Below are 11,587 nucleotides of genomic sequence, written 5' to 3' on the forward strand. Positions count from 1 at the left end.
CCCCCAGCCCCTTTCCAACCCCCCAGGTGACGCCTGGACACCCCAGCGCCCATCCAACCCCTTCAGGGCAACGCCCTGGACCCTCAGCTACCCCCGAGTGACATCCTGGAACTCCCCCAGTTCCCTCTCTGATTCCCCCACGACAACGCTTCCCCCCAGCTCCCCACTTCCCAGGTGCTCCCCTGGCCCCCTCAGCCCCCATTGACACCCCCCCCCCAATCCCTCCTCCACTTCCTCCAAGGCGCTGCCGTGGCCCCCCCAGCCCCTCTAACCCCCCCCCATGCCCCATCTTCACCCCCCCCACCCCAGACTTCATCCTGCTGCCCCCCGAAGGACCGGGGACCCCCCCCAAACCTCATCCTGCTGCCCCACAAGGACCAGGGGAACCTCCCCAAACCACCCCAGACTTCATCCTGCTGCCCTCCAAGAACCGGGGACTCCCCCTCAAAACCGTTCCAGACCCCATCCTTCCCCCCGCCAACGCCCGGGGACCCCCCCAGCCCCCGAGGCAGAGCGCAGCAGGGTCCTATCCTCTCTTTAATGCTCATTTTCAAACACAGTTGCCAAACGGGAACGTGGCGTGCAAGATGGGGAGCGTGCCGGCGTCCGCGGGCAGGGGCCGAGGGGGCCTGGGGGGGTCACAGCCAGCTTACCCCCCCCCCCCAACCTCCAACCCGGCTTCCAGCTAAGAAAACAATAGATAAAGCACTAAAGGTGAAACATTCAGTCCCCCCTCCCCGTACACGTAGGACAAGACAATCCAAGGTAAAAGCCCCCGCGGCCGCCAACCAGGACCCGGGGAGGGGGGGGACACACCGGGGGAGCCACAGATAAATACCCCCCCCGGCAAGAACAGGTTTGGTTTCTTCATATTTTTTTTTGTTTTTCTTTCTTTTTTTCCCTTTTTTTTTTTCTTAAAAAGTCATTACAAAAAGAGCCAGCGAGGAGCCTCTCTTACAAAACGAGTTTAGTGTTTGCCCCAGCTGGGAAAAAGCGGAGGGGGGGGCCTTCCTGACCCCCCCCCTACCTTCTCCCAGCTCCCCCCTCCCGCTGTCCACTCACAAAACCCCTTAAAAATTGCACGTGACATTTGGTTTCTTAACAGCCTTCCAGCACGTTGAAGGGTTGAAGGGGGAGGGAGGGAGTAAAGCCTTTCTTGCTCCCTCTTTCTTATCTGGGGTGCAGGATCGGGCCCCGCAGCTCCTGCTCTCAGGGAGGGAAGCGCCATCCGTGCAACGAGCTGCCAGGTCTCAGCTCATCAGAGAGAACCCCCCCCCTTCTCGACTGCTGCACATGATGAGGGGAGGGGACACGACCACAAGGTCCAGCCGTGCCCAGGGAGGAAGGGGGAGACACGATGCCAGGGATTAAATCCATGGCTGTAGTGTCGGTGGAGCAGCCTCCCTGAGCCCCAGTGCTGCCCCAAGGGGGGAGGGAACCCACAAAAAGGGGATATGCCCCCACCACGAGGCTTGGGGCTGTGGAAAAGGGGAGGGGGGGCAGTAGTGGCTGATCCAGGTAGGGGAGAGGAACAACACAACAAAATTTACCCTGTTAAATCGAGCACAGCCCCGCTGGGAACGGCTCAGCACTGCCACTGGAGGCAGGGGGGTACGGCTCCTGTGTGTCCCCCCCACCCCAAAAAGGCAGGGGCACCCTGTGACTGGCTGGTCCCTCACCCTCCCTCCCTTAGGATGGCGGTGGGTGCAGAGCGAGGAGTGTCCGGCTCCGGCGTGGGCATGCGGGAACCACGCGGTGTGCGAGGGTGCGGCGTGTGTGGGTGCTGCGGGGGCCCCTGGTGGTCTGGGGCGGGGGGGGGCGAGCCCATCACCCCCCTCACGGAATCCCCTCTCCCCCTCCCTTCCAAACCACAGTGGGTGTGGAGGGAGGGAGAGGAGGGGGGTCTCGGAGGAGGGTGAGGAGGAAGCCCCCCCACCTCAAAACTCCACCTTGCAGGCAGGGAAGGTCTCATCCTGCATGGCCACGGTGCTGTTGCTGCCCAGCACCGTGATGCCCAGCTCCTGCTGCCGGTCGTGCGTCTCCTGGTACCACTCGTGCATCACCAGCGAGTCAAAAGTGGGGATCAAGGTCACCTGCGGGGACACCCAACGTTCGGCATTCCCAATCCGTTCCCCCTCCCAGCACCGGGAACTGGGCCGATCCCAGTGCTCCAGGTGCCCAGGGGGGGCTTACCTGGATGTCAGTGCCCCACTGGTGCTTGGCGGCGAGCAGGGCATCGAGGAGGGTTCGCAGGACCCCCTCCTTCAGGTGGTCGTCGCCGCTGACCACATAGCAGAGGGAACGGACGCGCCGGAAGAACTCCTCATCCACTGTTCGAGCACTCCAGGAGCCGGGCAGGTACGCCAGGTCCACGTAGATGGGGGGTCCCAGGGGGGCTGCAGCCCGCGTGCCTGCCAGGATGGGGGCACCGAGCTGTGAGGGGTGGTCCTAAACCCCCAGACCCACAGCACCACAGTGGTGGTGCCTCTGAGCTGCTCTGGAACAGGGACAGCAGAGCTGGGAGCACCCGTCTCCCAAACTCCGAGCTGCTCTGCCCAGGGACACCACAGCTGGAGCACCCACGTTCCCCCATCTCCGTACCTGCTGGTGACGCCCTGCCAGCTCCTGCCGGCAGCCGGGCTCCAGCGCTGCGGGTGCTCCCTGGCGTGCGGGTGTCCCCACTGGTGGGGCCCTTCTTGTCCCCCAGGAGCAGCCTGGCCTTGTCCCCTGCATCCCGGGCCGAGCTGGTGGTGCCCCTGGCCTTGGGGGCTGAGTTGGGGTGCCGGGAGGGCTCAGCTTTGGGGGCGGCAGGCACTGAGCCCACGCGGGACGGGGTCCTCTTCACCTTGCCGGGGATCTCCTTCTTGGTGGCTGGCAGCGCCTCGGGGTCCACCATGCAGATGCCGGGCTGGGCAGGAATGGGGCAGGGATCCTTCATGGGCGCCGGCAGCGGGTCCCGGGCTCTGGCCACACCACGGGCAGGCTGCTCCGAGTCCTCATCTGACTCCAGCCCGTCCGCCAGGATGGAGGGACAGTCCTCGGTGGCTGGAGGGATGTCAGAGTCGGAGAGGGTGGGCAATGACTCGCTGACGGAGGTGGGAGGCGTCTCGCCAGCCAGCTGGTGCGGCCGAGCCCCGCGTGGCACCAGCTCCTGCGACGCGTCACTGTCCGACAGCTCCCGCGGGCTGGCGGCGGCCGAGGGTGACCGCTCCGATTTGGGATGCTCAAACTCACAGGGTGACACCAAGCAGAGATCTACGTCGTGGGGCGAGTTGGAACGGCGGCCGGGTCGTGGCACTGCGTCACCGTCAGCCCGCGGTGGGTGGTGGCACGGCCGCAGCGGTAGCGATAAGCCACCCTTGGTGGCCTCTGGCTCTGGTGTCCCTCCGGTCCCCCGGGATCGCCTGCCTTCCTCTGGCGGGGACTCGCTGACGGGAGGCAGCACCTGCTCAAAGGAAACCGAGAGCGACTCGTCCACCTCAGTGGAGTGCGGTGAGCCCACCTCGGCCGGCAGCGAGGGCGTGGTGATGGTGGGGGACACATCAGGGACCTCATCCTTGAAGGGGCTGAGGGAGAGGCAGCCCGCCTGCTTCTCCTGCGAGGAACTGGAGTTGTCCTGCACGGCTTTGCCCCCAGCTGCCGGCCAAGGGTTGGGCTGCCGGTTGCTGCCAGCGCCCGGCTCCTCTGTGCCATCGTCCACGGGTGATTGGTGGAAGGGAGTGTGCCCGGCACTGGCTGGCCCCGAGCTGGCTGGAGACATCATCTCCAGGGTCTTCTCCTCAGAGCTGCCGCAGGCATCCTCGCCACCCTCAGGGCCATGGTTGAGCATCCCGGTGGGCGTGAGGTCGAAGTTGACGCTGCGGTCGCTCTTGGGGGTTTTGGCCAGGGGCGATGGGGGACAGACGGCTCTCAAGGGGCTGCTCTCCAGGTAGCGGAAGCGATGGGGGCTGTCAGGATCCTCCAGGCCATTCTCCAGGCAGGATGAGTCCCCCGGCCCCTCAGCACCCCCATTCTCCAGCGGTGAGGGCTCCAGCTCACTCTCGGCTGTGGTGATGCCCTCATCCGTCGAGTCCTCTTTCTTCCTCCTCACACCAGCGCCTGGCGAGGCGGCTCCCCGGCTGCCCTCGGCCTCTGGCAGCATGTCCTCAGGGGAGGAGGACTTGGAGTCACCTGACGTCCCAGGCTCCTTCCTGCCTCCCGCCTCCCGAGGGGCTTTGGCCTTGGCCTTCTCTGGCTCCTTCTTGACAGGGGCTTTCTTGATGCTGCTGGCCTTGGCCAAGGGTTTGCGGGTCTCCAGGACTGGTGTTTTCCGGGCCACGGTCTTAGCAGAAGTCTTGGCCTCCATCTTGTTCTCCTTTGCATCCTTCCGCAGCGTTTCAGTCTTCACCTCCTTCTTCACCACCTTTACCTCCTTCTTTGCCTCCCCTTTCGCCTCGGCCACCTCATCCTTCTTCAGCAGCTTCTTCTCCTCTTTCCGAGGAACAGGCTCTTTCTTGGGTGCCACCTTATCCTTGCTCACCTTCGGCTTTGCATCCACCTTCAGCTTCTCCATCGAAGAGTCCAGCTTGGCTCGCGCATCCTTGGCTTTCTCCTCTTCTGATCCTGCTCTGGCCGTTTCCCCCAAGGATTTTGGCTTCTCTTTGGTCCCTGCTTTCACCTCCTTCTTCTCCACCTTTGATGGGGCCTTATCCTTCACCGCCAGTGCCCCGGTGTCTACCAAGCTGAGCTTGGAAGCTGACTTCAGGCTCTCCTTACTCTCTGCCCTCTTTTGCTTGAGTGGCTTCTCAGGTTGGGGCACCGACTGCCCCTTCAAGTCATTCTTGGTGACCACAGGGTACTTGAGGAACTCCAAGTGCTTCACCTTCTCCAGCCCCTCCAGGATGCGGCTCTGGGGGGTGCAGCCGGGGAAGAGGACCCGGATGATCTTCTCGGAGGGGCTGACAGGGTGCCAGACCAGCAGGGCACAGATGGAGGTCAGGCACTGCAGGGGCAAGTCCTGCTCCTTAGGGTAGCTGTTGCCTGTCCACTGCTGCAGGAGAAACTCCAGCTCCTTGGTGCCCTTCACAGGGTTCAGGATGTACATATCCAACCGGCCCACTCCCATCTTCTGGAAGAGGACGGTGGGCTCTGCGTAGGGTCCGTTATCCCGAGCCAGCGGATTGGGATGTATGCCCAGCTTCTCCAGGTAGTGCAGGGTCAGGGCAGCCTCATCACAGCTCTTCAGCACCCGGGAGTTCCCCTCGATGTCCTTCAGCTTCTCGGAGGCATTGAGGAAGACAACACCAAGCTCTGGGGAGATAAGGTTCTTTGCCCAGTCCCCGTTGCCCTGTGAGCTCTGGGACGGATCCTCCTCCAGCTCGGCCAGCTTCCGCTGCAGCAGGCTGTTGACGCCGGGCAGGCTGTCCGTACCCACGTGTGTCACCAGGATGGAGTCGATGCGGTCCAGGTGCCGGACCAGCTTCCAGAAGGATGACTTAGGGTTGGAGCCTCCGTTCACCAAGACGTTGAAACCGTTGACGGCAAAGAAAGCTGAGTCCCCTCTCCCGCCCGGGAAGATATAGCAGCAGGGCTTGGAGAGCTTGAGGAAGCCCACCATGGTGGGGGGCTCGAGGAGGTCAAAGGGGGACTGGGGCTCCAGCGACTCTGAGAGGTACTCCATGAACTCCTCCAGCCCCTCCATCTCGGGCAGGATGCAGCCCGGGTTGTAGCGTAGCTCGATGAAATCCTGCAGGTTGTGATGGTTCAAGCCCGAGTCCTTCCACTCCCCGAAGTCTGGGCAGCTGATGGTCAGCCGGGCCTTGGCCGAGGGGTCTGCGGAGCTCAGGATCTCCCCTACCTGTGAGGGGATGGGGACAGCCAGAGCTTCAGGGGGGATGGGGCACCTGGGGCCAGAGGTAGGATGGCCCGGGGTGGGGGACCTGCCTCAGCACTTCCTGGGGCTCTCGCAGCCTCATCCCACTCCGTGTTGGGGGGGCTGGTCCCCCCCTCACACACCCCACCCAGCTGCAGCTCGGGGTCAGGATGAGACCGATCGCTCCTTCCAGCCGTGGGCTGGGAGGGATGCGCTGGCGGGAGGGATGGGAGGGATGCAGCAGCAGGAGAGATGGGAGGGATGGAGCAGCAGGAGGGATGGGAGGGATGCAGCAGCAGGAGGAATGGGAGGGATGCAGCAGCAGGATGCACTGGCCGTCGGGAGGGATGCGCAGGATGTGCGGGAGGAGGGGATGCACCAACAGGAGGGAGGGATGGGAGGGTTGTGCCGCCGGGAGGGACTCAGAACTGCCTGCGCAGCAGACGGCTCAGCCAGCCTCCCGCTCACACCACCACCACCATGCCCAGCTCCCCACCGAGACACTAGAGAACGTGAACAGACAGATGCACAGCCCCCCTCCCCTGTGCACCAGCAGCCAAGGAGGGGGGAAGAGGCAGCTCCTCCCTAGGCTCTCCCTGCCGAGCTCCCCGCTCCAGCCCCACACCTCCTTGTCCGTGAAGATCTGGATGAAGTCCCTTAGGGAGAAGCAGCCTGTCTGCAGCATCAGCTCGCCCGTCTCCTCCACGCAGGGCCCCGCGAACACCAGCAGCTTGTGCTGCGAGACGTCCGTGATGAGGTTCCGCAGCTGAAGACAGAGGGGACGTGAGGACAGAGGGGACGTGAGGATGTAACCAGGCTCCACCCCACTGCCAGCGGCTCCGAAGGGGCCCTGGCAGCATCCCCCCAGCTCACCTCATCGCACAGGGATTTGTCGGAAGGATTGAGCAGCACTAGGGTCTCCAGCACATCTCCTCGGTGGTGGAGGGTCCTCTGACCTGCAGGGAGTGAGGGCTAACACTCGTTCTCCCCAAAACAACGGGGCTGCACCCTGGTTTGGCCTCATCCCATGGCATATGGGGGGAACAACACAGCAGCAGGGCCAGCGCGGAAGAGGGGTGGCCACTATCCCGCTTCCGGACACCGCGAAGGCCAGCAGATCTGCTGAGCCGAAGGACACACTTCCCGTGTTCTTCCTGCTGCGGGGAGGAAAAGGGGGGCCCCTTCTGTCCCCCAAAGCCCCAGAAAGCCCTGGGCGCTTCCGGGAGGGGTCTCAGGGCTGCACCCACACTCAGGCACCCACTGGAGATCTGTCCCATCCAACTAACTGATAAGGGGTCACGGAGGCACCAGAGCAGCCCCAGATCTGTCTTCTCCTTTCCATGGGAAAGGGACGGGCAAAGGAAGCGGTTTCTCACGTGGGGGATCACGGGGTTTGGCCGGGAGGGGGGGCCACAAAGCAACATCTGTTCACACAGTTGCCGAGGACGTTCCAGTAATTAAACACCCCACTTTTACCTTTCACAATGCTGGAGAACGTGGCCGAGTGGCGGGACACAAAGAGCTTCAGCTGCTCGTCCAGGTTGCACGAGCAGAGGTTGATATCCCAAGAACGGATTCCTTTCGGGGGGATGAAAGAAAGCGGGGGGGGGGGTTCAGCCCTGTTAGTACTGAGCCTCATGGAAAAGCCCCCTCCTCGCACCATAGCACCCACATAGCAAGAAGCAACACCTTAGGGACATCCTACCTTGTCCTAAGACACAGCTGTGCCAGTCCTGGTGGCTTTGGGGACATCCCAGTGGATCCCAAATTCCAACCGGACCCCAGTAAGAGGCTGCCGAGCACCTTGTGTGGTGACTCACGTGGCAGCAGCTCTGCCAACCCAGAATCCCAGCCCTGAGGCGCACCTTGTCAGCGCCTCTTCAAAACTGGTAATTAAAGGAATTAACGGTGCCAGGGGATTTGGCACCAGTGTGGGTGCTCGTGGATCCATGCCGGCAGATTTGGCACTGGTGTGGGTGCTCGTGGATCCATGCCGGGGCATTTGGCACCAGTGTGGGTGCTCGTGGATCCATGCCGGGGCATTTGGCACTGGTATGGGTGCTCATGGATCCATGCCGGGGCATTTGGCACCGGTGTGGGTGCTCGCGGCCCCATGCTGGGGGATTTGGCACCGGTGTGGGTGCTCATAGCTCCGTGCTGGGGGATTTGGCACCGGTGTGGGTGCTCCTGGCACAAGGTCAGGCACACCAAGGCACAGCCCCAAAGCACCTCCCTCCTTGGGACTCTTCAGGGGGATCCTCATGGGGGGCTACCAGCCCCCTAGCCACGGCAGCCAGCCAATGTGGCCACAACCGCTGCCTGCTAACGGTCCCGGCGATGGCGTAAGCTGGCAGGGCTCGGTGCAGGGTGGCCACAGAGGGGTTGCACAAGGTGCCGGGCGAGGGTTAGAGCCATTATGGGGTGATTTTGGGACACCAGGGGTAGCTGCTGCCAGTGCTGGATCCCATGGAGGGAGGGACACGGCAACACTCGTCCCCCCCGCGGTCTGGGGATCCCGCTTGCAGGGGCCAAAGGCTCCCCAGCTCTGGTCACGGCGCAGGGGGAGGTGGGAACTGGGATCAAGGGAGGGCACAGCACTGCCCCCCAGCCCAGTGTCCGGCCCCATGGCTGCAGCGCAGAGGGGACGGGGCAGAGGGGGGACCCCCCAGCCCGGGGAGGTGGGCAGATGGCCAAGGGCTGGGGGGCAGATCCTGAGGGGCTGGGGCAGGAAAGGGGGGGATCCTGGGGAGCCGGGGAGGGGGGGCAGATCCAGGAGGATCTGGGGCAGAAGAGGGGGCAGGTCCTGGGGATCTGGGGCAGGAGAGGGGGGGATCCTGAGGAGCCTAAGGGGAAAATCCAGGTGTATCTGGGGCAGGAGATGGGGCAGATTTGAGGGGGTCTGGAGTAGAACTTGGGGGGCAGATTCTGGAGATGTGGAGCAGGAGGGGACAAATTCTGAGATGCTGAGGGGGCTCAGACCCCGGGATATGGGATGGGGGGAGGGCTCAGAGCCCACGATGCGGGGCCCGGGGGGGCTCGGAGACGGGGTGCGGGATGAGGGGGGGCTCGGAGCCGGGGTGCGGGGCTCGGGGGGGCGCTCAGAGCATCCCTCGGGAGGGCCCGGTCCCGCCCCGCGCTCACCTCGCTCCAGCTGCTGCAGCGCTGCCGCCCGCAGCCCGGGCCGGTGGCAGCCGCCGCCCACGATGGCGAGCAGCGAGTAGCGGCGCTGCCCCGCGGCGGAGCCCGAGGGAGCGGCCGCTGCCCCCACCGCCGCCGCCATCTTCGGCGCCCCCCGCCGGGACAGGCCACGCCCCCCGCGCGGCGACAGGTCACGCCCCCTCCGCAGGGACAGGCCACGCCCCCCGCGCCAGTCGGCCAATCCCCGCCCAATGACATCACCGGCAGCCAATAGGCAGCGGAGACGGGTAACGGGACCGGGAGAGAGGAGGCTGGGGCGGGGAGCGCTTAAAGGGGCGATGGCAGGGTGGGGCCGGCGGTGGGGCCCGCCAGGCCGCAGCATGCAATGCATGGCAGAGCATGGCATGGCATTGTATTGCACGACCTGGCGTGGGATTGCGTTGTATTGCATGGCTTTGCATGCTGTGTCATTGAATTGTATTTTATTGCACAGCATGGCATTCTATTGCATTGTATGGCATTGTATTGTATGGAATGGCATGGCATGCCATAGCATTCTATTGCATTGGATGGTAAAGCACTGCATTCCGTGTCACTGGATTGTATTTTATTACATGGCATGGCAGTGCATTCTATTGCACTGTATGGCATTGCATGGCCTGGCCTGAATTGCATTGTGTTGCATTGTCTGCCATGGCATTGCATTGTACTGCCTGGCATAGTGTGGCACTATACTGCACTGTGTGGCATTGCAGGACAGCGCAGAGCAGTCCCGACCAGGGCAGCGCAGTGCGAGGGGCGCACAGGCCAGTGCAGAGCCAGGGGTGGACGTTGCAGGGCGACGCAGTGCCGGGAGGCAGCACGGGGAGGTGTGCACTGCAGTGCCGGGATGGGGCTGCACGGCACGGTGCAGCGGGAGCAGCGCAGGACTGTGCAGCACAACCCGGTGCAATACAGTGCAGGATGGAGCAGCACAGCCCCCTCTCACCCCCTGCCCTCGGCCTCTCTTCCCAAACTGCTTCTTCACCGTCAGCCTCCAGTGGGTCAGGAATAACCAGTGCCGTGTCCACAAGAGCCCCCCAAGCCCGGCAGCGTCTCCTCTACCACTCCCCGCCTTTGTGCCCCACGTGTGCCCACAGCAGGATGGGACCCACCCTGCCCGGCCCCACAGGTCCCCCTAAAGAGCAGGCAGCAGGCGTTGATCCAAGCTGTTTAATGCAGCCCTGGACACCCCCAGCCCCACAGGCCAGGGCACCCAAGGGTGCTGGGGTGCTGTGTGGATACATCCAGGCCCATCCCAGTGTGGGGAAGGGGCTGGGGACCCACAGCACCCCCTCCACAGTGCGACGCCCAGCCTGGTCCAGCAGCATCCCGGTACCTCGATGTCCCCGATGTCCCTGGTCTCTCAGGAGCACCGGAGGGTGACCAAGTTGCAGGTGGTGCTGCGAGGGCAGCTGCAGCGCTTCCCGATGCGAACTCCCCTCCGCACCGCGCACGGCTCCCCAGGCTGACACTGCGGGACGGCACCTGTCAGCCCGGCTGGAGCCCCGACACCGGCACCCCAAGGGTCTCGCTCCGGTGCCGGCTGCGGGGTTTGAGCCTCCAAGCACCCAGGGCTGCGTGCCCTCCCGTTCCCCATCCCAGCCGTACCAGGGGCACCCAGCTCAGCCTCGTCTCCACCGCCGGCAGCTCCCTGTTCCCCAGCTTCTCCAGCACCTCCTGCAGCGCCTCGACCTGCCGCACACCACACTGCATCACCCCGAGGGGCCCAGGGGCTCAGGATCCACATCACCCCGAGCTCCCAGGATGCCCAAAAGCTCCAAATCCAACAACCCCGATTCTGGATTCACATCACCCTGAGCCCTGCTGGGATGCCCAGGGGCTCTGTATCCACATCACCTCGAGCCCCCGTTATGACCAGAGGCTCCAGATCACCCCGAGCCCCCAGGACATCCAAGCCCCCCAAGGGCCCCCCTGCAGACACCACTCCCCAGCCCCTTACCAGCTCTGACTTCTCCCGGCTCTGCCTGGACAGGTTCTCATCCAGCTGGAGCCCTAGCGCCAGCTCCGTAGCATCCAGCAGGATGAGGCCAGAGCTGGCCAGGCAGAGCAGGCAGAGCCGGATGCTTTCCATGCTTCTGGTTCCGTCCCTGGATGCTCTCGTGCCGTCCCCGGGTGCTCACGGCTGCGCCCAGCTCACCCAGCTTTATCCCCCAAATCTGGCGTGGGCAAACACCCGCTGACGCAGCCGGGGCACCGAACCTCGCCAGTGTCATCAGACCAAACAAGGGGACACGTCTGCGGGAGACACATCCCATGGGACATCGGGCACCTGGAGCCAGCGTGATGTACGTCAGCACCACGTCCAGCCCGAGAGCCGCCAGGCTGAGCCCCCCCCGGCGCTAAGCCCCCAGCCCTGCCACGACGCAGAGGCCACGCTGCCAATTCCCTGAGCAAACACGGCTGCGGCGCAGCTCGTCCCAACGCATATGAGATCCCTCTGGGATGGCGCAGACAGGCTGGAACAGGGTGCTCATAAACAGGTTTATTCTAAAGGAGGGGACAGACACGGGGACAGGGGGACAGCAGCCCCACCAG

General features: G+C 64.1%; 2 protein-coding genes across 2 annotated transcripts; both read right to left on the minus strand.

Annotated features, from left to right (window-relative positions):
* Positions 1–648: 648 nt before the first annotated feature.
* Positions 649–9,170, minus strand: MAP1S (microtubule associated protein 1S). The gene is made up of 7 exons (XM_054050579.1): positions 8,993–9,170; positions 7,328–7,429; positions 6,725–6,807; positions 6,477–6,617; positions 2,602–5,836; positions 2,194–2,411; positions 649–2,093 (listed from the first exon to the last, which is right to left on the minus strand). The coding sequence occupies exons 1-7, from the start codon at positions 9,129–9,131 to the stop codon at positions 1,938–1,940; spliced, it is 4,074 nt and encodes a 1,357-aa protein (XP_053906554.1). The 5' UTR covers positions 9,132–9,170; the 3' UTR covers positions 649–1,937.
* A 1,035-nt stretch (positions 9,171–10,205) lies between these two features.
* LOC104065801 (cocaine- and amphetamine-regulated transcript protein) lies at positions 10,206–11,401 on the minus strand. The gene is made up of 3 exons (XM_054050251.1): positions 10,992–11,401; positions 10,640–10,723; positions 10,206–10,502 (listed from the first exon to the last, which is right to left on the minus strand). Exons 1-3 carry the CDS (start codon positions 11,121–11,123, stop codon positions 10,395–10,397), a joined length of 324 nt encoding a protein of 107 aa, XP_053906226.1. The 5' UTR covers positions 11,124–11,401; the 3' UTR covers positions 10,206–10,394.
* Positions 11,402–11,587: the final 186 nt, after the last annotated feature.

This window comes from Cuculus canorus, chromosome 27 (genome assembly GCF_017976375.1).
Source record: "Cuculus canorus isolate bCucCan1 chromosome 27, bCucCan1.pri, whole genome shotgun sequence".
Classification (NCBI taxonomy): domain Eukaryota; kingdom Metazoa; phylum Chordata; class Aves; order Cuculiformes; family Cuculidae; genus Cuculus; species Cuculus canorus.

What these genes read in the sequence shown, in the direction of transcription:
- MAP1S (XM_054050579.1), bottom strand. Translation starts at nt 9,131, where the DNA reads ATGGCGGCGGCGGTGGGGGCAGCGGCCGCTCCCTCGGGCTCCGCCGCG. An exon ending in GCTGCAGCAGCTGGAGCGAG is followed by an intron (nt 7,430 to 8,992) that starts GTGAGCGCGGGG and finishes TCCCCCCGAAAG; the next exon opens with GAATCCGTTCTTGGGATATC. An exon ending in AGATCTTCACGGACAAGGAG is followed by an intron (nt 5,837 to 6,476) that starts GTGTGGGGCTGG and finishes ATCCCCTCACAG; the next exon opens with GTAGGGGAGATCCTGAGCTC.
- LOC104065801 (XM_054050251.1), bottom strand. Translation starts at nt 11,123, where the DNA reads ATGGAAAGCATCCGGCTCTGCCTGCTCTGCCTGGCCAGCTCTGGCCTC. An exon ending in GCCGGGAGAAGTCAGAGCTG is followed by an intron (nt 10,724 to 10,991) that starts GTAAGGGGCTGG and finishes GGTGTGCGGCAG; the next exon opens with GTCGAGGCGCTGCAGGAGGT. An exon ending in GGCTGAGCTGGGTGCCCCTG is followed by an intron (nt 10,503 to 10,639) that starts GTACGGCTGGGA and finishes GCCGTCCCGCAG; the next exon opens with TGTCAGCCTGGGGAGCCGTG.